General features: G+C 41.8%; 1 protein-coding gene across 3 annotated transcripts; it reads left to right on the top strand.

The window, feature by feature from the left end:
• The first annotated feature begins 68 nt into the window (after positions 1 to 68).
• Positions 69 to 3,295, top strand: LOC143030678 (uncharacterized). Of its 3 annotated transcripts, XM_076193856.1 has the most exons (4): positions 69 to 642; positions 1,377 to 1,516; positions 1,640 to 1,675; positions 2,302 to 3,295. In XM_076193856.1, exon 4 carries the CDS (start codon positions 2,521 to 2,523, stop codon positions 3,028 to 3,030), a length of 510 nt encoding a protein of 169 aa, XP_076049971.1. In that variant the 5' UTR covers positions 69 to 642; positions 1,377 to 1,516; positions 1,640 to 1,675; positions 2,302 to 2,520; the 3' UTR covers positions 3,031 to 3,295. The 3 variants fall into 3 exon arrangements, with proteins under 3 accessions (XP_076049971.1, XP_076049972.1, XP_076049973.1); XM_076193857.1 differs by lacking the exon at positions 1,640 to 1,675; XM_076193858.1 differs by lacking the exon at positions 69 to 642 and having other exon boundaries at positions 655 to 1,516.
• Positions 3,296 to 24,800: the final 21,505 nt, after the last annotated feature.

Raw genomic sequence — 24,800 nt, 5'->3', positions numbered from 1 at the left:
GCGTTTTTACCAACGCATCAGAATATCAAACGCTATCAAACATGTTTGAAGTTCTTGCTTGGTTTTATCAAACGACTGGGAGAGGCGTTTGAAGATACGGCAGCGAATATGCTCGGAATAGCTAACACGCACTCTGATTGGCTGGAAGGTATTGCCATTCCTATCACATTCAATAATTACAATTCTGAGGCCCTAAGGATTATGATAATTGTTTTATATGAAAAGAAGATCAAAGTAGTAACTTGTTCCTAGCATTAGAATTCAAAAGAATTGTCCATAAGACTTGAAATAAATGGTTGTGTTGTCTTGTGATACCTCAACACTGTTCAGACATATGTCTAGTGAGAAACGTCCGTGTCAGTTCATGTGGTTGTGACTTTGTCTTCCAGTTATGTGAACTTGGTGTAGTTTATGCTATATATCCGTATAATACTTGCTGAAAAATAAAAATTAAAGGATTACATTATTGCTGTATGCTATTGACATCCGTATTAAAGCAAATATATCGGAGAAATGATATTTGTTTTGAAATGCTGCTGAGATAACACGAACATTGCGTACATCATGGACGACTGCTGTAACTGCTAAGATTTCATTCCAACCATTTATCCCCAAAATTTCCACCAACATGGAGCGAGAACTGTAAGTAATGAATGAAAAGTATTTTATCTCCTCTTATATTATTACAGTAAATAGTTTCAGCCTGTTCAAGGACCTTAATTTTAGTGTAGGGCTGTACATTGTTATTTGTACATACCATCATAAATACATTATGATAAACGATTTTATGTTATTATATACTTAGTAATTTTATCCTTGACAATGCCCAAAATACATACATGTTTCAAAGCACATGCAGTTTATATTGTAAGTATTCATCTTACCAAATCAATTCTGTCTCTGCCATGTTACTATACTCACCAGAATATTGGATTCCTACATAAGTACTTTGTTCCCCTTCAGAGGATGAAGAAGAAGTGGACAACCCACCACGTGAATCACTCACTGAGGAGGGTGTCCGAAAACAAAGTAAATTAGTGGTATTGGTTGGACACTTATACTGAAATATTACAATACAAAATAATCATGTATGCCAGGGCATACATCAGTACTGTAATTCTTTGGATGAAACTCTATGTAAACAGTCTCACAGATTGTTTCTTCCAAACAGTAAAGCTTGACCATAGGGTAGCCTCTAATTTTTGTATGTTAAGGCCCTTGTGGCATGACTATGTCAGTCTTTAGTATTGTGTTGTGCTTCTAAATATACATGTAGGTCACACATGTATTTTTTCTTCACTGTTTCTTATATCCTGTATAATTTTGCACTTGAAATGATATGACTTCCTTACTATAATGAGTGCCTAATTTTTCAGGGAAGGTGAAAGAACTGTGGAATTATGAGGCTACAGAAGCACTCCTGCAACTTGTCAAGGCAAACTACACGCGCCTAAATGACAAGAAAACTACAAAGGCCGTTGTGTGGAAGGACATCACCAGAGTGTTGCAGGAATTGGTAAGTTATTATGTAGGCCATGTGAGTTCATTTTCTTATTGATATTCGCCATAATAATCTGTTAGTAACCACAATTCATTACAGCTGGAGTATCACATTTAATATATATTTTTTTTCCTTCAGGGACTAGCAGGCATCCAACTGCATCATCACATTGAGGTATTAGTTAAATGAAAACTGTTATGATGTATGCATGTCTATTATGTAAGCAGTGCACGTAATATGTTCCTGTCTGGATGTTGCCTACCACCAATGATGCTTTTCTGTATGTGGCATATGCTATGTGTCAGGTCCTTATGTTATAATGGGTAGCCTCTCAGTGTTACCTGCCTTTGATATTGGGAAGCTGGTTACCAACTGCTTGATTCGTACATGATTTTGTACATGCACGTATGAATACTAATAGCCTTTTAAGTGACAGCATGGGTATGGTAACTGGATTCTGTATTATAATTTTAGTGCTTCATCATTACTTCATTCCATTTTCCTCCTCAAGGTTAAGGTACCATCGTCATGAAGCATCACACTGTAATTCACAGTGTGATCTGCATTCCAAGACTGTAGTGCCCCTGCTCTATGTCTGTGTTTTGTATGCTATGAACCTAAAAAATTTCTTCACATATTTTTGGTTTAAAAATGGTTAACCAGACCATTACATTATGTGCTTCCCAATTAATGACCTCTCTCTGTCAAATGTGTGTTTAGGAATCCTTATGATGAAAAGATGCATGTATCAATTAATATTGAAAAATAATAATTCCACTTTGACTTTTCCCCCAAATTAGATCACAGGCGTGGAACTGAGACAAGTTGAGGGCAAGTGGCGCAACCTCAAATCAATATTCCATCATTATGAGGACTACAAGAAGGCAAATGGGAGGGGAAAGAAGACTGAGCCACGATTTTACAATCTCCTGTCTTCAATTCTGAAGAATCGTCCCCTGTCCCGGCCAGATCTGTGTGTGTTGGAGGGCACAGAAGTGGGTACTAGGAGTGTGGCAGAAATGGAGGTTGACAACCCTGTGGAAGAAGACCCAGCCACACAAGCCTCACCAGTGTTAAACATTCCAGCCACTCCAGGAGCCACTCAAGCCACACTACTAGACCCTCAGCATGGTGAAGCCTCGCAACGTGCCCCAACTCCTTCTCAAGCATCACCACCAGATCCTCAGCCTGCTCATGCCTCACAAGCCCCACAGCCTGCTCCAGCCACACGTGAGGAGCCACCTGCAGCCCGAGGGAATGTCCCATACCCAAGAAGAACAAGAACCAGAAGCTTAAGACCCTCTGCAGACAGAAAGGAACTGTTATTGTGCGTGAAAGATATTAAAAATACACTGAAAACATCTAGTGATAAACAACAAAACAGTATGGCAGAACTAAAAGAACTTTTGTCTTGCATTGCGGGCCGTGATAGAGAACACCACGAAATGGACATGGAGATAAAGAGGGAGAGGTTGAATATCCTAAGATTAAAAAGAATTGAATTAGAGCGCAGGCAAAACAATGAGTGATTTTGTAATAAAATATAATACCAAATAACTACATGGTGACAAATGACTATAACACAATGTTTTAACTCTGAAGTCCTCTTCAGGTGTGATGTGGCACATATAATTGGATGTACTGGTGCTTGCCCTCTGCATTCCCTCCAACCTACCATATGAACACAAGCAAAAGTACATCCAATTATATGTGCCACGTCACACTTGAAGAGGATTTCAGAGTGAGTCAAAACACTTTTACAAAATTTTGGGAGGCACAATCAATAAAAACCATGTACATATATGTGAATTTTGTATATTTTTGTAACATGTAAAGAAATGTAAAAAACAATATATTTTGGCTAATTATTGAAACCCTAAACAGTCATATTCCAGGTTGCTTTTACTTTTTCCTGTCACTCACTGTAGCATTGCCACTATTGCCTGCCTTTTTAGCACACCAGCCTGGTCTCGTGGCAGGGCAGACGACAATGAAGAACTGAAATGCTCAACAGCGTCATCCACCAGCCCTTCCCTCTCGAGGATGTTAATTTCATCAGGCTGAGTTATTGATATGTTGTGAAGAACACAGCATGCTTTTATTATTTTAGGTATCCGAAGAATATCGGCATCTACATGCTTCAATCGTCGAAACCTACCTTTTAAGAAACCAAAAGCATTTTCAATGGTAACTCTTGCTTTGGAGAGTTTAGTATTGAAGAGAATTTGTGCTTGCGATAAGTTTCCAGAGTTCTTAAATGGTACCATTACATGCTTTTGGACTCCAAAGGCAGAGTCTCCTACAATATGATATTGTGGTGATGGGAAATAATTTAGGTCACCGTTTTGGATTTTCTTATAAAGTGAAGTTGACTTTAGCACTCGGCTGTCATGTGCAGATCCCGGGAAGCCCACTTGAATGTAGGAAAAACATTTATTAGGCAAGCAAACTGCAAGTAAAATGACACTGTGTTTTTGTGTTCTATCAACATAATCGGCCTGCGTGGGTGATGGAGCTTTGATGTTAATGTGGCATCCATCCAAAGCCCCTACCACACCGGGAATTCCTCCCATTTCTTGGAATTCATGTGCAATTTCAGAAATTTTAGGAGGAATTGGCCACAAAAAGACATTTTTTAGGTTCATAGCATACAAAACACAGACATAGAGCAGGGGCACTACAGTCTTGGAATGCAGATCACACTGTGAATTACAGTGTGATGCTTCATGACGATGGTACCTTAACCTTGAGGAGGAAAATGGAATGAAGTAATGATGAAGCACTAAAATTATAATACAGAATCCAGTTACCATACCCATGCTGTCACTTAAAAGGCTATTAGTATTCATACGTGCATGTACAAAATCATGTACGAATCAAGCAGTTGGTAACCAGCTTCCCAATATCAAAGGCAGGTAACACTGAGAGGCTACCCATTATAACATAAGGACCTGACACATAGCATATGCCACATACAGAAAAGCATCATTGGTGGTAGGCAACATCCAGACAGGAACATATTACGTGCACTGCTTACATAATAGACATGCATACAGCATAACAGTTTTCATTTAACTAATACCTCAATGTGATGCAGTTGGATGCCTGCTAGTCCCTGAAGGAAAAAAATATATATTAAATGTGATACTCCAGCTGTAATGAATTGTGGTTACTAACAGATTATTATGGCGAATATCAATAAGAAAATGAACTCACATGACCTACATAATAACTTACCAATTCCTGCAACACTCTGGTGATGTCCTTCCACACAACGTTGGTGGAAATTTTGGGATAAATGATTGGAATGAAATCTTAGCAGTTACAGCAGTAGAGCGTCCATGATGTACGCAATGTTCGTGTTATCTTAGCAGCATTTCAAAACAAATATCATTTCTCCGATATATTTGCTTTAATACGGATGTCAATAGCATACAGCAATAAGGTAATCCTTTAATTCTTATTTTTTAGCAAGTATTATACGGAAATATAGCATAAACTACACCAAGTTCACATAACTGGAAGACGAAGTCACAACCACATGAACTGACACGGACGTCCCTCACTAGACATATGTCTGAACAGTGTTGACGTATCACAAGACAACACAACCATTTATTTCAAGTCTTATGGACAATTTTTTTGAATTCTAATGCCAGGAACAAGTTACTACTTTGATCTTCTTTTCATATAAAACAATTATCATAATCCTTAGGGCCTCAGAATTGTAATTATTGAATGTGATAGGAATGGCAATACCTTCCAGCCAATCAGAGTGCGTGTTTGCTATTCCGAGCATATTCGCTGCCGTATCAAACGCCTGTCCCAGTCGTTTGATAAAACCAAGCAAGAACATCAAACAGTTTTGATAGCGTTTGATATTCTGATGCGCTGGTAAAAACGGCTTTCTCTCAGTGCTCATTCTGTTTCTTCTCTTCCTTTCTTTTACAGAGGATTACAAAGGAAGAGCATGCCAACAGGAAATTTTTTTGGTCCTTAACTAAGATGCAAAAAAAATTATAATGATAAATATAAGGCGTTTTTACCAACGCATCAGAATATCAAATGCTATCAAACATAATAATATAAATAGTAAATACAATAGATAAGTAAAGATGTAAAGCTAAATGATAAACAAACAGGTAAATGGTAAATAACAATAAATGGACATGAATAATAATCAAATAATAAACAAATACAAATAATGAACAATATGAAATAAATGGCAGGTATTAAAGCATCTTGCTTAGGTGTTTATTTAAACGAATCTTAAAGCTTCTAACTTAACTACATTGCACTGCCTCTGCAGGAAGGTTATTCCATTTATTAACTACATGGCTCGCAAAGTTGTTTATACCCACTTCCAAATTAAATCTATTTCCTGACAATTTGAGACCATTTTTTTGTGTGTGTGTGATTCTCATTCAATGTGAAAATTTTGTCACTCTTGATGTCAATGCCCTTTAGAATCTTAAAGACCTGTATCAAGTCACCTCTAAATCTATGCTTTTTTAGTGAAAATAGATTCATATGTTTTAGTCAATTTTCTTTTTTATATCAGTTTTGTGGCTCGCCATTGTACTTTTTCCAGTCTGTCAATGTCTTTAACGAGATTCTGTGACCATATGGAAACAGCATATTCCAAATGTGGACAAACTAACAATTTATACAGCTTGTTAATGAGAGATGGACTTTTGAAGTCAAAAGATCGTGTAATCAGTCTTAGAATCTTATTTGCTTTCTCAAAGACTTAGAGGTTTGAGATCATTATTGATAATCATGCTGAGATCCTTTTCTCTATTCACTTTTGTTAATGAATTTCCAAATAACTTGTAATCATACTGTAATTTTTACCTATGTGCATAACCTTGCATTTACTTGTGTAATTTCACTAGCCACTTTTCAGACCATTGCTGTAGTTTATCTAAATCTTCTTGAATATCTAATTGGTTTAAGTGATCATTTGTCATTCCGCACATTTTTGTATCATCAGCAAATTTGGAGACAATAGATTTTAGTCCCTGATCTATATCATTTATATATACTATTGTGGCGAAATTGCATGTATGAATGTTGCATAGTGTGCCTGGATGGTTGGTATGCGTGTAAGTGATGCGTGATGTCGGAGAGTCGAAGCATAAGCAAGGGGGTATGTAGCGAGGGTATGCATGGGGGGACGCCAGGGGGGGGGGTCCCGGCGTCGCTCGCCATACCTCGCATAGGGAGAGTAAGCCTAGCATTGGTGTTGAACACACGTGTAAAATCCTCATGTTCGCTAAGCAGAATAAACAAGAGAAGACTGAACTCCTGCCTTTCCCTGATCCGGACAATTGTAAGCGTGAACTTGTCTTTAACTCGTGCTCCCATGATCACGGCCCATGTGCAATAGAAAAAGGTGAGTTTAATGTACATGCGAATACGTAACAAATGGCGTCAGAAGCGGGATCAGGTTGAAGTGATAAGTGACTTGATATCGAAATGATAAGTGGTTTGATATTGAAGTGATAAGTGACTCAAGTGATCATGGATGTCACCGGTGATAATAAAGACATAGAAATTGAGGGTAAAGACATAGAAATTGAGGGAAAGCAGGAGTCGAGTGTCATGGCGTCGATTGAATGTGAGGACACGGTGTTGCACCGAGAGGCTACTGAACATGTATCTCCTCAGTCAGTGTTGCTCTTGGCACAACACTCAGTGGCCGAGATGTTGAAACACCAACAACAGGTCATGGCAGATATGCTTGCGATCCAAATGGATCAACAAAAACAGGTCATGACTGAAGTGAAAGAGGAACTGAGGGCTATAATGGGGGAGAACATGGGATCGTTAGAAACACGTGCTAACCAGTATACTGACGACGTGTACCACCGTGTGAAGGAAGAGGTTAAGGAGGAGGTGGTGGCAGTGAAAGAAGAGGTTAAGGAGGAGATGAAAGCAATAGAAGAGAGGTACCGTGAGCACATGCAGACGTGTCTTGACAGGGTATCGACACTGGAGGCGGTTTTGGTGAGACAGGAGAATGGGGAGATTGCAGCCAATCTCGATACCGTGACATGGTACAATTTTGCTGAGCGTCGCGTAGCGGTGAGCACAATCACCCCACCACCCTCACCTCCTCGTAGCCTCTCGCCGCCACCGGCGTCTCTACAGCCGAGGGGCGATTGTTGCCACGTGAACCCAGAAGACGACTTCACAGGGAGACGTCTGGGGAGTTGTTCAGTTGAACAGCAACCCCGGGGGGCCTGTGGAGGTGGTGAGGTCACGCGGTACGAGAAAGAGAGAAAGGTGATTGAATATGACGGGAAGGTGTCTTGGGACGCGTACCAGGCACAGTACGATGTGGTTGAAGCTCGTCATAGTTGGTCACAGGAAGAGAAGGCCTTTCAGCTGGTGAGTGTGCTGAAAGGGGCAGGCGTTGGAAGTGCTGGAGCACTTAACTCCCGCGCAATTGCGATGTTACGACAGTGTAGCTGGGGCTCTCCGGCGTCGTTTCGGCAGGAGGCGGCAACCGGAGGTGTTCCGGGCTCAACTGAAGACGAGGAGGCGAGGGAAGGACGAGGCCCTTCCCTTACTAGCGCAGGACGTGGAAGCGCTAGTGAGGGGCGCTTACCCCATGGCCACGGAGGACACCGTGGACATGTTGGCCAAGGACTGCTTCGTGGACGCTCTTCACGATAGGCAGTTACAGATCCACGTGAAGCAGGCTGCGCCCAAGAACGTGAGAGAGGCTTTGGCAAGGGCAGCGGAGTTTGAAGCCTTTCTCATGAGCGTCAGCCCTGCTGCTCCCCCTCCCAGCGACGCGTGGAAGCGTCGTCCGAGCCGTGCTTGGGCCAGGCGGGCGCAGGCAAGTAGCAAAACATCTCAACTTGGTGGGAAGGTGAGCTCCAAGCCTTTCAAAGGGTCGTGCTTTAACTGTGGTCAGGTAGGTCACAAAAAGCACGACTGCAAAAGGAGGGCACGGTCGCTGGAGGACGGAATGCGACCGGTGTTCGAGCCCTGCTGCTGGAATTGTGGAATACGAGGACACAGTTCCCCTGAGTGCCGCCGGCCCAAGGGGGTGACGCCGTCGGCGGGAAACTTGAAGCAGCTGGGGGCCGGGGCACCTTCCCAGCAGAGCACTCGGGCGCCCCAAGCCAACTAAGGTGTCGTCAGGTGGCGGCGTCCGAAGCCATCAAGGTGACAGGGAGTGTCAATGGACGCCAAGTGGAGATGGTAGTGGATACGGGGGCAGAGAGGACCTTCGTACGAGAGGGAGTCCTACCAGAACGTGGTGTGAAGGGCGTGGGTCAGCAACTGTGCGGTGTTACAGGAGACTGTGTACCGGTGAAGGGACCGGTGTGGGTGAATCTGGCTGTAGGCAGGGTGACTGAACGCCTGCCTGTGCTTGTGGCGGAGATGGAAGATGAATGCCTGTTGGGGTTGGATTTCCTTAATCGCGTGGGGGCGTGTGTTGATCTCCAGGAGGGTAGGATGTCAGTGAGAGGCTATGAAGTGCCTTTGAATCCTAATGGAGAGCTCGCCACGAAGTATGAGGTAAGGGAACCCAGAGGGCAGAGATCTCCGGCCGTCAAGTCACCCAGCCAAGGTAAAGCACGGAAAGGAAGAGTGGCTCGCACCTCTGCTACTACGACCTTGCACCGCCCCGCATCCACCAATATCGCCACCGCTAACAGCAAGATGGAGTCACCGAAGGAGGAGAAGAAACAAAAGGACCTACCAGAGGGCCTGCCTGAGTATTTGGAAGACTTGGCGGAGAGGAGTATCACGCAGCTGACGGCTGAGCAGGCGAGTAGAGTGAAGGCATTACTTGCACAATACCGTGACGTGTTCAGCAGTGGAGACATGGACTTGGGTCGCACGTCATTGGTTCAGCACAGCATCTTTACCAGAGATAGTCCTCCCATCAAGCAGGCGCCTCGTCGGGTCCCACCAGCAAAGAGAGAAGAAATGGAGAAGCTTGTCCGAGAGTTGGCAGCAACGGGAGTGATTGAGCGGTCAGACAGCCCGTGGTGCTCGCCGGTAGTCCTAGTGACGAAGAAGGACGGAAGCCGTAGGTTCTGCGTAGATTACCGGGCGCTGAACGCCGTCACTGTCCCTGATGCTTATCCTCTCCCCCGCATCGACGAGACGTTAGACGCTCTCAGTGGGGTCCAGTGGTTCTCCACGCTGGATTTGAAGTCAGGCTATCATCAAGTCGAGATGGGGCCTGAGGATAAAAAGAAGACAGCATTCTCGATTGGGCAAGGCCTGTGGCACTGGAACGTGATGCCCTTTGGCCTCATGAACGCCCCTGGAGTCTTTGAGCGTCTTATGGAACGTGTACTCGACGGTATGCAATGGAAGGCGGCATTCGTCTACCTAGACGACGTGCTGGTGTTTGGAAACAGCTTCGAGGAGGAGCTGGCTAGGCTCACAGAAGTGTTCAGCCGAATGAGGAAGGCTGGCCTGAAGCTGAATCCAAAGAAGTGCACTCTATTCAAGTCAGAAGTGCCGTTTTTGGGACATGTCGTCGGAAGGGAAGGTGTGAGGACGGACTCACTCAAGGTCACCGCTGTGGAAGGATGGCCAGTCCCTCAGAATGTCTCGGAGCTGCGCAGTTTCCTGGGCTTGTGCACGTACTACCGGAGGTTTGTGGCAGGGTTCGCCACTATCGCCGCCCCACTGCACCATCTGACGAGGAAGGGAGCAGTTTTCGAGTGGAGCGAGGAGTGCCAGCAAGCTTTCGTGGCACTGAAGCGAGCGTTGGTGGAAGCGCCAGTGCTTCCCTACCCACAAATGGGCTTGCCGTACATTGTGGACACGGACGCGAGCCAAGAGGGTGTGGGAGCCGTGCTGTCACAGCTTCGTGGTGGAAAGGAGTATGTGGTGAGTTACTACAGTGCTAAGTTTAACAAGGCGGAAAGGAACTACTGCGTCACACGGAAGGAGTTGGCAGCGGTGATGAAAGCACTCGCTCACTTCCATCACTACCTGTATGGTACGCGCTTCACCATTCGAACGGATCATGCCGCCTTGAGATGGTTGAAGACGATGAAGGAACCGGAAGGACAGCTGGCCAGGTGGATTGGAAAACTGGAGCAGTACAACTATGAGATCGAGCACCGACCTGGCCGGGTGCATAACAACGCCGACAGTTTAAGTCGCCGTCCCTGCCCACCCGAGTGTGTGCATTGCTCATGGCGAGAGTCTGAGGTGGCTGTGCGGAAATTAACCGTCGCTCACAGCACCACCGAGGCAGACGAGAAGTGGAAGAGGGACCAACAAGAGGATTCTGACCTGTCTCTGGTGATTGGGTGGTTAGAGGCCAGCAGTGAAAGGCCTCACAAAGAGACAGTATCACCCGAGAGTCCTGCTACCAAAGGCCTTGTTGACCAGTGGGAGGCACTGAGTCTGCGAGGGGGAATCCTACACCGGCGTTGGACGCACGCACGAACAGGAGAGGTAAGCTGGCTGGTAGTAGTGCCATGCTTTCGGCGACAGGAGCTGCTGAAAGAGATGCACGAGGGTAATACCAGCGGCCACCTGGGAGTGAAACGCACTCTCGAAAAGTTGAGGCAGCGAGTGTACTGGTTGGGCATGCGATTGGACGTGCAGGAGTGGTGCAAGACCTGTCGTGTGTGCGCCGCAAAGAGAGGCCCCGCCCACAAGACTCGTGCCTCCCTGCAGTTATACCACACCGGGGCGCCGATGGAACGCCTGGCTGTGGATATAGCCGGCCCTTTTCCGTGCACAGAGAGAGGAAACAAGTACCTGTGTGTGGTAATGGACTACTTCACGAAGTGGCCGGAAGTCTGTGCTCTACCTAACCACGAGGCAGAGACTGTAGCTCAGTTCCTTGTGGAGGAGGTGTTCGTGCGCTATGGAGTCCCAGGGGAACTGCACTCAGACCAAGGACGAGAGTTTGAGTCGCGGGTCTTTAAGGAATGCTGCAGTCTGCTTGGCATCAATAAGACTCGTACTTCTCCCCTGAGGCCCCAGAGTGATGGTATGGTGGAGAGGTTTAACGCGACGATTGTCCAGCAGCTGGCCAAGTACTGTCAGGAGGACCAGCGCGACTGGGATTTGTGGGTTCCGTACGTACTTATGGCCTATCGTTCAGCTGAGCATGAGGCCACGGGATTCACGCCAGCCAAGTTAATGTTTGGCAGGGAAATTCGTCTGCCAGTCGACCTCTCTACCGGTCGACCACCGGGAGCAGAACTTCCACATACGTACAGTGATTACGTGAGGACGATGCAGCGGCGCCTGGAGGAGGCTTCCCGCTGGGCGAGGCAGCATCTGCGAGTGTCAGGTCAGGCTATGTGGAGGCAGTACCAAGGTCGCGCCAGAAATGCAGAGCATCAGCCCGGCGATATGGTCTGGCTGCATAATCCACAGAGAAAGCCTGGGAAGTCACCGAAACTCCAGTCTGACTGGGAAGGACCATATAAAGTGACGGAAGTGATATCCGCAGTGAATTACCGACTAGAAATGCCTGGCAGAAAACGGGCGAGTAAAGTAGTGCATGTCGATCGGTTATGGAAACACCCAGGCGAGGGGGAATTTACCTGGGGTGAACGTGATGTAGGTTCGAGAGACAGTGACAGTGGTAGTAGTAGTTGTGATGATGATCATAGTCCTGGTGTTGAAAGTGAATGTGAAAGTGATAGTGACACTGAAAGTGACGAAGGTGTAACACATGAAGACTCGGGGAAAGAAAGTGAAGATGGAGTAGAGAGAGACCAGAGACCTGGTCGACTTCCCAGAAATAGGAAGCTACCAGCGTGGTTAACGGACTATGTGATTGACATTTGATGTTATCAATGTGTTAGGATATGCCATTTGATGTTATTTGATATTTGGATATGTCACTGTATGTAATTAAGTGTTCTTAGTATATGTAATGTTTTCCAAATGTAGAAGTGATGTTTTAATTTCTTTTTGATACAGAATGTTTTTTTTTTTTTCTTTTGTAAGTTTGTAGGTGAAAGCTGACGGGTCGTCAAGCTTTGTAGAGGGGGATAATGTGGCGAAATTGCATGTATAAATGTTGCATAGTGTGCCTGGATGGTTGGTATGCGTGTAAGTGATGCGTGATGTCGGAGAGTCGAAGCATAAGCAAGGGGGTATGTAGCGATGGTATGCATGGGGGGACGCCAGGGGGGGGGTCCCGGCGTCGCTCGCCATACCTCGCATAGGGAGAGTAAGCCTAGCATTGGTGTTGAACACACGTGTAAAATCCTCATGTTCGCTAAGCAGAATAAACAAGAGAAGACTGAACTCCTGCCTTTCCCTGATCCGGACAATTGTAAGCGTGAACTTGTCTTTAACTCGTGCTCCCATGATCACGGCCCATGTGCAATAGAAAAAGGTGAGTTTAATGTACATTCGAATACGTAACACTATGAATAGAAGTGGCCCAAGAATGGAACCCTGAGAAACTCCACTTCTAATTGTTTATGATCTTCATGACACTTTAGTGTCTCACAAAAGTTCAAACAACATAAAATATTCTTGCAACTGTGCAAGGCCACATTAAGAAATGTTTTCACATTATTTGATCTTACCCAAAGAAAATATATACAATAATAACAATAATAATAATAGTAATAATAATAATAATAATAATAATAATAATAATAATAATGATAATAATAATAATAATAATAATAATAATAATAATAATAATAATAATAATAATAATAATAATAATAATAATAATAATAATAATAATAATAATAATAAATAAAAATAAACCATATTGATATTCTCTGTAAATGGGTAACTTATCAGATCTGATTTCCTTGTCCAGAGAAGCACCACTTTACAAGCTGTATTTTGGTAAGATGTTGTGTTTTCTTTAGGAAATAATAGTGAGGTGATTGAGGTATTGGTGTTTTGTCGCCCAGGATTTAGTGTAATCAGTCCTGTTTGAGGGGGTAGATGACTGAGTATGTGATTATTGTGGAGTGTTTGTAAATTATGCAGTCAAACAGTATGATATTATGAGGGGATGTTTACATGGGCAAATTGTGGGGTTCTTGTTATGAAGTAGACATGTGTGAGACAGGAATGTCTTGTTCATAGGTGTACTAAAGTTGTTTCAGAATGTCGGTTATGTTGATGTGGTGATAGCCATTTACGGGTTTTGATTGCTTGTAGAAGATTTGTTGGATGTTCCCTGCATTCTTGTCATAGGTTTAGTATTGTTGATCAAAGGACTGGGTAATTGTCTGTTACTGGTGGTGGAGTGGAAGTATTGAAAGGGGAGGATGCTGCCTTGGTAGCTTCTTAATTGCCATGAAATGGCATACAACAAGATACAGATTTGAAGCAGGTAGATATATTGATGAACCATAAATGCATTTTGTGAACCAATGAGTGGCAGGACTTGAGGATAGAGATTGATCATAGGGCACTTCGTGAATATGACATGATCACATAGGATGCAGGTGTTGAGGGGGGACCAGGAGCTGTGGACAATATATAAGGCAATGAAGATGACAGATGTTTCATCAGTAAAGAGTGTGAGGTGATGGTGGATATTTTGTAGTGGCAATACTGAGTTATTGTAGTCAGGTCAGCTGTGTAGGCAGCTTAATATATATATAAGCATCTCAAAATGGATGCAAAGAGGATATTGTATGAAGGGGTGATTGTCCCAATAGTTTTGCATAGGGGCAGAGACCTACAATTTAAGTGAGGCAGTGAGGAAAAATTTAAATGTATTTGAAATGAAATGTCAGAGAAGTATAGTAGGGGTTATTAGGTTGGATAGAGTGAGAAACAAAGAAGTGAGGAGGAGAGAGAAAGTGACAAAGGTGCTAATAGATAGGGTTCATGAAAGAGTATTGGGATTGTTTGGACATATGGAAAGAATGAGTGAAGAAAGATTAGTGAAAGTGGAAGGCAGAGGTGTGGGGAGTGAATTTGAGGGGATGACCAAGGATGAGATGGATGGATGGAATGAAAGGGCCATTGAGCAGGAGAGGAAAATCTGTTGAGCAAGGAATGGAGAAGGCAAGAGATAAGGATGAATGGAAAGTGGCTGCGTGTAGATGATACTGTTATACAAGGAAGGGAAGGGTGGGGGATAAGGGGGTAGGAATGCTTATATGTGAATGATATTTTGATGCAGCCTAAAGGGTTTCTCCCCATCTCTTTTACTGCACGAGGGGACTGATAGGGGAGGTTGCCAGTTACATGAACCGGCCTTGCTGTGGATGTACTGTGTCTTACTACATTGCCCCTGACCCATGGCAATTTGTGAGATACAGGGCTGACCCATCATCTATGAGAAGCTAAGATGAGAGAGGAAAGGGTGGAGGATGGGAGTGGAGGCCTTTGACTTGGCTACCTCCCTTATAAGGGGGAAAAAGGTCTTGATATATATGTATTCACAGTATGTCCAAGAGATTTTCCCTTAAACATACTTCACTGAAATGGATGGCAACTTCATTATAACCAAGCTTCTTGTCATACTTTTCCAAGCACCCTTGCCTTCTACAGGCAGTTGTCCAAGTCTTTCTCTATATATCATGCTGATAGGTAGCAGACATAAGTTGCTTGTAGCCAAACTGTTTTCACACCTGGTGCTTCTTCAGTGACAGGAAAGTATCTAGAAGCTTTTCTGTTACACAAGGCAGGGGTTTTAGTGGGTCATTATTGGCGAGTGCCATAGGACAGGGGTGGGGGAAGTTCATTTATCATAAATTATTAAGTTATTTCAGTCTATTTAGCATTTAAACATACCTGACATAGCACTTAATACCTATACCTGTATTCATAAGGATTATGGAATCCTTCCCAATATCATGTTATGCCCTGTCTCCTAGGGCTAACACATTACCGATGCAACAACCAGTGAAGGGAACTAAGGCAAAATCATTGCTTTCATTGTGTTACTTTTATTAAACTTAAAACATATTGATACTATAGTATAAACCATGCATTATCAAAATACCTCAACAGTGCACACACAAATAGGCCAAAGAAACAATTGTACATTCATCCATGCCCACCCGGTGCTGGGGCAGCAGAGTCCATGTCAGGTGGGAACTTCAACTCTTCTATGCCATTTCATTAAATTTCAACAAAGTGCAGCAACAAACTTTTCTTCTTGACACACACCAATCTATTCCATTTCCACTAATCAAACATCTGCTTTGAGATTTATTAACCTATTAGTATTATACCTCATTACAAAAGGAGTCACCAATGAAGCCAAATGGTAATCAACTTCGTCCCAAATGACCCCTTTCAAACCTAGAAAAGGAGCATGGGGGGGGGGGGGGCACAGAGGGACCCTGTGTAATGTTATTGATGCATAGGACTCTTGGCTGAAAAAAGGCAGGATAAATCAAATACTACATTTGTAAATGCAGCAAAGGGTTACAACATCTTAGCTTTTTACAGGCCTAGTATATTTATTTGGGGCATAACTTCATGTATGCATCTCGTTTTTATTAAACATATACTGCCTCCATACATATACAGTGTGACAGGGTCACTGTGTGACATTGATGATAATTTGTGAAAAACCTGCAACACAAAGGTTACTTGACTTCTTAACTTGTGTGGGCCGCCATGCAGCATAATGGACTAACAAAAGGCAATGTTCTATAAACCATTCCATTCTATAGTTTCTACTTCAAGTGTGAATCTTGTTTTTAGTAAGCGTGTGTGGTGTGTATGCGTGTGTTTGCGTGTGCATGTGTGTGTGTGTGTAAGTGTGTGTGTGTGTGTGTGTGTGTGTGTGTGTGTGTGTGTGTGTGTGTGTGTGTGTGTGTGTAATAAAGAAAATATTTAATAAAGTTTTTATAGTTAACTATGAGTAATCATCATCCAATCCTCTTTGATTTTGGTGAATTGGAGTAATATCATTACACAGATTATCATTGAAAAGGAGATATTCCAGGTCAGGTCAAATCAAGCCGGACGAAGCAAGTTCAATTCAGGTCAGACAGGTGAAGTCAGGTCAGAGTTGATTCATTGTCAAAATACTATCGTATTCAATTCTACTTGCATTAAAGAAAATCTGCATCCTTCCTTTGCGAGATTTATGTATTGATAAATTAAATTCATATATACTAATTCATTCATTTTTTTAAATGATCAATTTCTCAGTTTAAAAATTTAACAATTTAACAATGTAACAATTAAACAATTTAGCAAATTTGCATTTTAGCAGTTTAGCAGTTTAGTAGTTTAGCAGTTTAACAGTTTAACGATTTAACGATTTAACGATTTAACAATTTAACGGTCTAACGGTCTGACGGTCTAACGATCTAACGATCTAACGGTTTAACAATTTAACAGCTTAACAACTTAACAATCTAACAGTCTAACAATCTAACAATCTAACTACTTAACAACTTAACAATTTAACAACTTGACAACTTGACAACTTGACAACTTGACAACCTGACAACTTGACAACTTGACAACGTAACAACCTAACAAACTAACAATTTAACAATTCAACAATTCAACAATTCAGCAACTCAACAATTTAACAATTTAATAATTTAACAATTTAATTTCTTAACAAATTAAAAAAAATTATTTAAAAATTTTCAGATTTAATAATTAACAATTTAACAATTTAACGTTTTAACAACGCTTTAACAACGTTTTAACAACGTTTTAACAACAATTCAACAATTCAACAACAATTCAACAACAATTCAACAACAATTCAACAACAATTCAACAACAATTCAACAACCATTCAACAACCATTTAACAACCATTTAACAACAATTTGACAATTTAACAATCTAACAATATAACAATCGAACAACCTAACAATTTAACAATCTAACAATCTAAATCTAATAATCTAACAATCTAACAATCTAACAATTTAACAATTTTACAATTTTACAATTTTACAATTTTACAATTCAACAATCATCATCATCATCATCATCATCATCATCATCATCATCATCATCATCATCATCATCATCAAATCAGATGAAAAAAATCCATAAAATCGATAATTTACTAACGCATTACGATGAACTAGATGATGAAACGAGGAACGAAACGGTCGATGAATTGTTAACGCATTGCAATAATTTTTGTAGGCGAAAGAACTATTCTGTTAACTGTTCATTTCCCTTGATTACGTGGTCTCCATCCACGTTGCCTCATTTCCAATATGTCGATTAAGAGGTACCTCAATCGACCTGGAGCCAGCCTATTGTCTACAATATTTTTGATGTCCGTGAATATGGCTTGGACTACTCGCGTGCCAATTTTGGACCTTCTGGACGATTCCTCTAATTTGTTGCCCGCGTGTTGTAAGAAAGCGCAAACAGCCTCGATGGACGTCTCGTCCGTTTTCTTCACAAGAGACTGGATGCATTCCGCGATTCTTCTCGCTGGGAGGATGCCATCGAGCGAGAGGCTCGCCACAAACGTGCATAAGGCGATGTAGTCCTTTCGCTTTATGAGCTTTTTGTGCTCGTGGTCAGTACGTTGTTCTGGAGTCCAGGAATTTGGATTTTCCTCTTCGGCCTCCAGAGTGGGTCCGGCCTCCGCGTGCAGCTGGAATAAGTTTTGGCACTGGTGGATTAAACTGCACCGGAAGGTCTCTGAACTGGTCTTTTCTAGTTCATCTACTAGCTTTCTACAGAGCCTTGAATACGTTCCGGCATAGAACTTTTGCCTTGAGGCGAATTCCAGTATTGTGCCGGCAGCTTTTGCAGTGACGGACGGGTTCTGGGCGATTAAAGAACAAATCTGGCCAGATACTTTTCCAAAATTATTGGACGATATCTTATTCAGGAGGGATGTTAGGGTTCCCTTACCCTATGGCGCTTTCTCCGACTAAACTTGGCTTCTCTCGAGCTGGTGTGATGGCTTGGACTCTTTGTTGCGTTCATTCCAGTCCTTTGGGGTCGGGATGACCCGCGGGGCTTTTTTGATGACCCTTGGGTGGTATTGGGGTGAGGTGCGGACCCCTGTTTGGAACTGCTGTGTATGTCCTTTGACAGCAGCGTCCCTGTAGGACATCACTACAGGTTCCTGGGCTCTTCCCACTTCCTTCTTGGTATCTGCCTGTGGCTTCTTACTTTCCTCTTTATCTTCTGTATTTTCACTTTCCATATTCTGTGGTAAGCATGTGGCGGCTGTGGACATCACTGTGGGTTTCTGAGGCTTGCATTCTTCCTGTTTACTTTCTGTCTTTTTATTTTCATTTTCTTCTTTATTTCCTCTCTTTCTCTCTTTCATATTGCTTTCCATTACAGTTTTTCCACTTTCCATACTTCTCTTTTCTACATACATTGTATTATCTTTCTCTGTTCTCTTTTCTAAATTTTCTAATTCCACATTTCTTTCTTTGCTTTCAGTATGTGCTTCTATATCAGTAATATCTCTTTCCTTTTTTACAGGCTTTTGGAGATTCTGCGGCCCAGATGAAATGCCTGGAGATGGTCTTTCCGTTGTCTCCGGTCTCTATGTTTGGCTCTGGACGTGATTACCTAAAAGGAAATTAGACAATTCCTTGTTCAGAGGCTGCACAAGAGTTTTCACGCTATATAGTTTATATTTATATATCTTTATATAGGTGTCTCCGTTCTCATCCGTAACTAATTTTGTTCTGTTGTAGTATCTCTCACCCTCTTCCAGTCCGCCTAAGCCGAAGATGTCTCCTTGGCTGCTTAGAGTCACTGGAAATGTCATTAAAATTACCCTCAACTATTGAAACCTATTGGGCCCCTGAGCAAGCATATTTTGATTTGAAGAGCACAAGGAAGATGAACATGAACAGGAGCCCTGGGTCTCACCTTGGCTGACCTGAATTCAGAGTTGCAAATATAGGTAAAAGAGAGTCTTCCAGTCAAATTCTGGAAAAAAGTCAATAAGCATTTTTTTTTTTCATTTTCATGGTCAACTACCACTAGAGATCTTTATCTTTATTATCAAAATCTAGGTGCTCACACAAGAAAACGCCGAGGAACATTTTTAACCAGGTTACACTCGTTCTATTCTCCCTCTTATAACGGGGATAGCCGAAGCACCCTTCCTTCCCATCACAGGAACGACTGAGCGTCCTGCTTTCACTATACCTCTTGGCACATTTACAGTGCAGCAAGGCATAGCTGCTTTACAGTAGTATTCTACAGCCAAAGCTGATTCACGCCACTTGCTTCAACATACATTTCTGTGTGCATTCATCTTATGCATAATGTCATCAAGTAATAATATCAACTCAGGTGGGAGAGTTTTGGATGCCAGAGTGCCGTATATTCATGAAGCACAATGAAGATGCCTTGTTTCAGGATTCGCCATATTCATTCTCACTCGAAATGCTGATCGACTACTAAGCTTTACTGGTGCTCCGTCAGTTGTATACGCACATGCATTATTCCAGGAAAATCCTTCAGTCACAATCAATCAATCAATCAATCAATCAATAAATAAATAAATAAATAAATAAATAGATAAATAAACAAATAAATAAATAAATAAATAGATACATACATATACTAAAGGCTTTTTCCCCCTACACGGGGGGTAGCCAAAAAGAAAAAGGCATAGAAACCTCTTCCACCCATTCCATTTCCTACATATTACACTCCCCTCCACTCTCCTCCCTCACTCTTATCTGGGCACCTCCTGGATGAACAGTGGTAACGTACAGAATAAAATGATGGAAGTAAGGAGACACCACTAGATTATAAGCTGGTAGCACTGACCAACACAATAGTGTAATTATGTAAAAGGATTGTGATATCTAGAAGAGATGAATATTCAGACAGACAATTTGGCTTCAGATCTGGAAAGTCATATGCATCAAACTTTTTAAGCTTTTATTTGAGAATGGATGGTGTCCTCCAAGAGAAGGGCGGGTGGACTGCCTCAATTGAGAGAGGCTTTTGATAAAGTACCTCACAATTGACTTATGTGGGAGTTAGAGCATGTTGGAGGATAGAGAGGCAGACTACTCAAATGGATAAAATATTTTTTGAAGATAAGATATATGACAGTAGTAAGGATAACATGGCTATATGGAGAGCAGTAATGCGCAGAGTTTCACAAGGTTCAGCACTGCTTCCATCCATAATGTTTCTTGTCAATGACATGATGGAAGGTACAACAAGCTATGCCAAAATGTCTGCAGATGATGTAATAATCATGAGAAGAGTGAAAAACAAAGACTGTTGATTATTGGAAAAATACTTAGACACTAGTTTTCCATGGAGTTAAGAGTGGGAACTGAATTAAGAAAAAAAAAATAGTGGATATGGGCAACAGCTGCAAAAGACCATCTTGAAACTGTTCCTTGGGAAGTGAATCCATTACACACAAGCTAAAGAGGAGAAAGATTCAGGAGTATTGACAAAAGACAACCTATCACCTGACAGACATTTCAGCAGGATTGTGGGAGAGACATACAAACTGCTGCTTTTCACCATATGGATGAAAAGATGATGAAAAACTCATTGAAATCTTGATCTGTCCAAAACTGGAATATACATCAGTAGTATAGTCCCCACACAGAATGAAGGATATAAAGTAAGATTGAGAGAATGCAAAGGGCAGCAAGCAAACTGGTCCCCAGCCAGACTGGTAAACAATATTAGGAGAGACACTGGGTGTGCCAAATTTGAAAAATTGAAGAGAAAGAAGAGATATGATAATAGCATTCAGGCTTTAAGATCACATGAGAATAAATTAAGGAATACTACTTGTGTAAAGGATGTGAAGAAGAAAAGTTTTCCTGATAGATGCATAAATACTTGAAATAGCTTACAAGGTGATATAGCCCAAGCAGGAACAATAAATGAATTCAAATCTAGATATGATTGGAATAGATATAGATTAATTTGGAACTGTACATGAAATTGAGGCTAGTTGTGATAAATTGGAGAGTAGAAAATGGGACACTGAGTGTTGCCCTTTTCTTGTATACTATAATTAGATAAATACACTATAGAGCATTGCTGTCTGACATCCTTGATTGGGGAGGGATGGTGGACCTCTACAAAATCTTTACAAAGAAGAAAAGTGAGGAGCCAATGCCAGGAGGTGCATGGCTGTGGCCATAGCCATCACCTTGCTATATGTACTTGGGATATTGGAATAGTCGCTGTTAGGAATCAGAAGGAACTGTGGGATTCAAGCCCATAACTACATTTGTGAAAGATGTTAAATAAAAATTGTTGGTGGAGTGAAGTAGGTAAATTGACCTAGAATAGTAAAAATGAGGCATGTGGTGGACTGCTGTAGAAATAATACCCAAATCTTTAGAAATAATCAAAAGTAAAAGGCAAGTTGTTTCAGCAATAGGTTTAGACTATATGACCCAGGGAGCTACAATAAAAGGAACAATAGAAGGGTGTGGGATGGTTGAAAGGTAGGTGTATGCTTTGACTATGTTACCACCACCACCCCTCACTGTGAAAGGGCCTATTGGTATGTATATCCTATGTTATGTTCTTGTGTAAGATGCTTATATGGGAAATGTCCATTTAAGAAGTAGTAATATGGGGAACACTTAAATGAGACCAAAGTTTACAGAACATTGAACTCTACATTAGTTAATCTTGACAGGTAGGGACACCTTCTAACCTCATATAATATCAATATCAGTTAAAGGTTCCAGAGAGGATACTTAGATATTTTGTCAGCATTTTCCCACAAAAATGTCACAACCAGCTTAAAAAAAAATGTCCCAGGTGTCCTGAAAGATGATCGGGGACATGTTTAAATTGCCTCTGTGTTTCAACATCCTTTGAGTCAAAAATGTTAAAATAGTATTTCCTCAATTACTAGGATTGCACATTTGATTGTCAATATTTTTCTTAGTAGGTATTTCCAATAATTTGTTCCTATCAGTTGAACAAGTATATTACTAAATGTGACAAGAATTTTTTTTGATAGTACTTCAGCAATTTATTAGATCAATTTCATTTATTATGTATGAAAGTGGCATTTGCAGACAAATCCATCGAAATAAACACCATTTGAGGATGGAGCCTTTATTAGTACAACATTTCACTTGTCAGCTTTTTGAATGACATGGTCATACACATGACTGAGATTGAATAAGAGTAACAGGAGGAGGGAGGAAGGGAAGTAGGGAGGGGGTGTCATTGAATACTAGGAAAGGTTAAGAAGGTGGACCAAATGTCTGGGAACAGGAAAGGTTAAAGATAGGATGGAGCAGTTGGCTGGGTGAAGGACATTAGCTCACAACCGGAGAAGAAAAGAAGGGTGGGCAATTGTCTACTAAAGGCGGACAACAACCTTGAGAGAAAAAAGGGGGTTTTGGAGAACAACTAGGGATAGCTACAAATTTTGTTGGCAATGGGTTTAAAGGAATTAGGTGGGGTGAGATATTGAACATGCCTCTATTTTGTTCAGTTGTGTTGGTTCCTTGTTTGATGGCTGATTCCAAATATTTTCTACAGATCTTGTTGGGCTTATGTACCAGAAGTTCTGCATTCTCCCAGTCCATCAGATGGTTGCTATTGCTCTGTGCAACACATGCATTGGCGGTGGTGACATTTTGGTGGATATTGGATCTGGGTTTTTAAAACGTACGGTTTCCCCCAATGTAGGATTTTTCACACCCCAAGCATAAAATTCAATAAACACCAGCTTTGTTCTGTGGCACTCTCTCTCTCACTCTCTTGTGATGTCTTTAATTGCCCTACTGGTCTGTCACACTACTTCCAAATTGGTGGTTTTGAAAATATGAGTAAGGTTGGTAGTGACGTTGCTGGTTGGTAACACAAGACATTTGTCTGTTCTGCCCTCGTGCCCATGGCCTTCCAGAATCTTAATGGCCTGTTTTCTGCATTTCTCTAAAAGGAAATCTGGAAATTAGCATTTTGAATAAAGCCTCCCTGATATACCAGCACTCTTCTAAGTATCTAAGTATTCTACACTACTCTTTCCTTGACCCTGATGTCATGGAGTAGACATGAATTAGATCATTTTTGTTAGTGGGTTTTCTGTATACTTTAAATTTCAGCTGGTTACCATGTTTTAGAAGCGTGTGTCTAAGAAAGGAAGGGAATTGTTTATTTTTTCTAGGGAAAACAGAATGGTGGGCTCTACATCGTTCAATGCAGTTTGGAACCGATGAAGATTGCATTGCCTGGGTGTGATGAGTAGGATATCATCCACATAGTGCAGCCAGGTCACATATTCAGGAATGATGTCAGCAAATTGTCCTGCTTCTAAAAAAAATTCATAAACATATTGGCAAGGTCCACTCAACAGAAAACCCATGGCCATGACAAATTTCTGATGGAAACAGCGATCCTGGAACTTAGAATAATTAACACTTTTGTGGGAAAATGCTGACAAAATATTTTTGTATCCTCTTTCTGGAACCTTTAATTGATATTGATATTACATGAGGTTAGAAGGTGTCTCTACCTGTCAAGATTAACTAATGTAGAGTTCAATGAGACCACTGTTCCCATCAGAAATTTGGCATGTAGCTGTTGGGTGCTTTTAAGTGCATATGTAATGAAAAAATAGAGTGTACCATATCTGTTAGTGCTTCTACATATTCTATGTTAAGGGATGACATGTATATAAGGGCTATTTAGGGTCATCTACAATTGAGATCAAGGGCAATGGATTGATTGATTTAGGTACAAAGGGATTTGTGTATCAAATTATTTATGAATGAATACTCTGCACTCCTGTTATTACATTATTTCAAAGAGTTCGAAGTTGATCTTATAATTAGAGTTTTTTTCAGGACGAGAGTAACTTTCAACATTTCTTTGGAAGAGCTGTTCCTAGATTCCATATATCCATCATAGAACAAAGAGAGTCTGGTGTGATGTCTGCAGCACAGCTCCCTTACATGACGACCCACACTGGAGAGAAGCCTTTCCACTGTGATCTGTGTGATGCCACTTTCTCAAGAAAGAGTAATCTTAAATGTCATGAGCTTATCCACACAGGAGAAAAGCCTTTACAATGTAACCCCTGTGATGCAGCTTTCTTAAGAAAGAGTAGTCTCAAACTTCACATGATGACCCACACTGGAGAGAAGCCTTTCCACTGTGATCTGTGTGATGCCACTTTCTCAAGAAAGAGTCATCTTAAATGTCATGAGCTTATCCACAGGGGAGAAAAGCCTTTACAATGTAACCTGTGTGATGCAGCTTTCTTAAGAAAGAGTAGTCTCAAACTTCACATGATGACCCACACTGGAGAGAAGCCTTTCCACTGTGATCTGTGTGATGCCACTTTCTCAAGAAAGAGTCGTCTCAGATGTCACATGATGAACCACACTGGAGAGAAGCCTTTTGGTTGTGATCTGTGTGATGCTGCT

This window comes from Oratosquilla oratoria, chromosome 12, assembly GCF_046742065.1.
Source record: "Oratosquilla oratoria isolate Oo_2021 chromosome 12, ASM4674206v1, whole genome shotgun sequence".
In the NCBI taxonomy this organism is placed as follows: domain Eukaryota; kingdom Metazoa; phylum Arthropoda; class Malacostraca; order Stomatopoda; family Squillidae; genus Oratosquilla; species Oratosquilla oratoria.
Note: the sequence above shows the minus strand (reverse complement) of the source record. Positions and strands in the feature narration are given on the sequence as shown.

What these genes read in the sequence shown, in the direction of transcription:
- LOC143030678 (XM_076193857.1), top strand. Translation starts at nt 2,521, where the DNA reads ATGGAGGTTGACAACCCTGTGGAAGAAGACCCAGCCACACAAGCCTCA.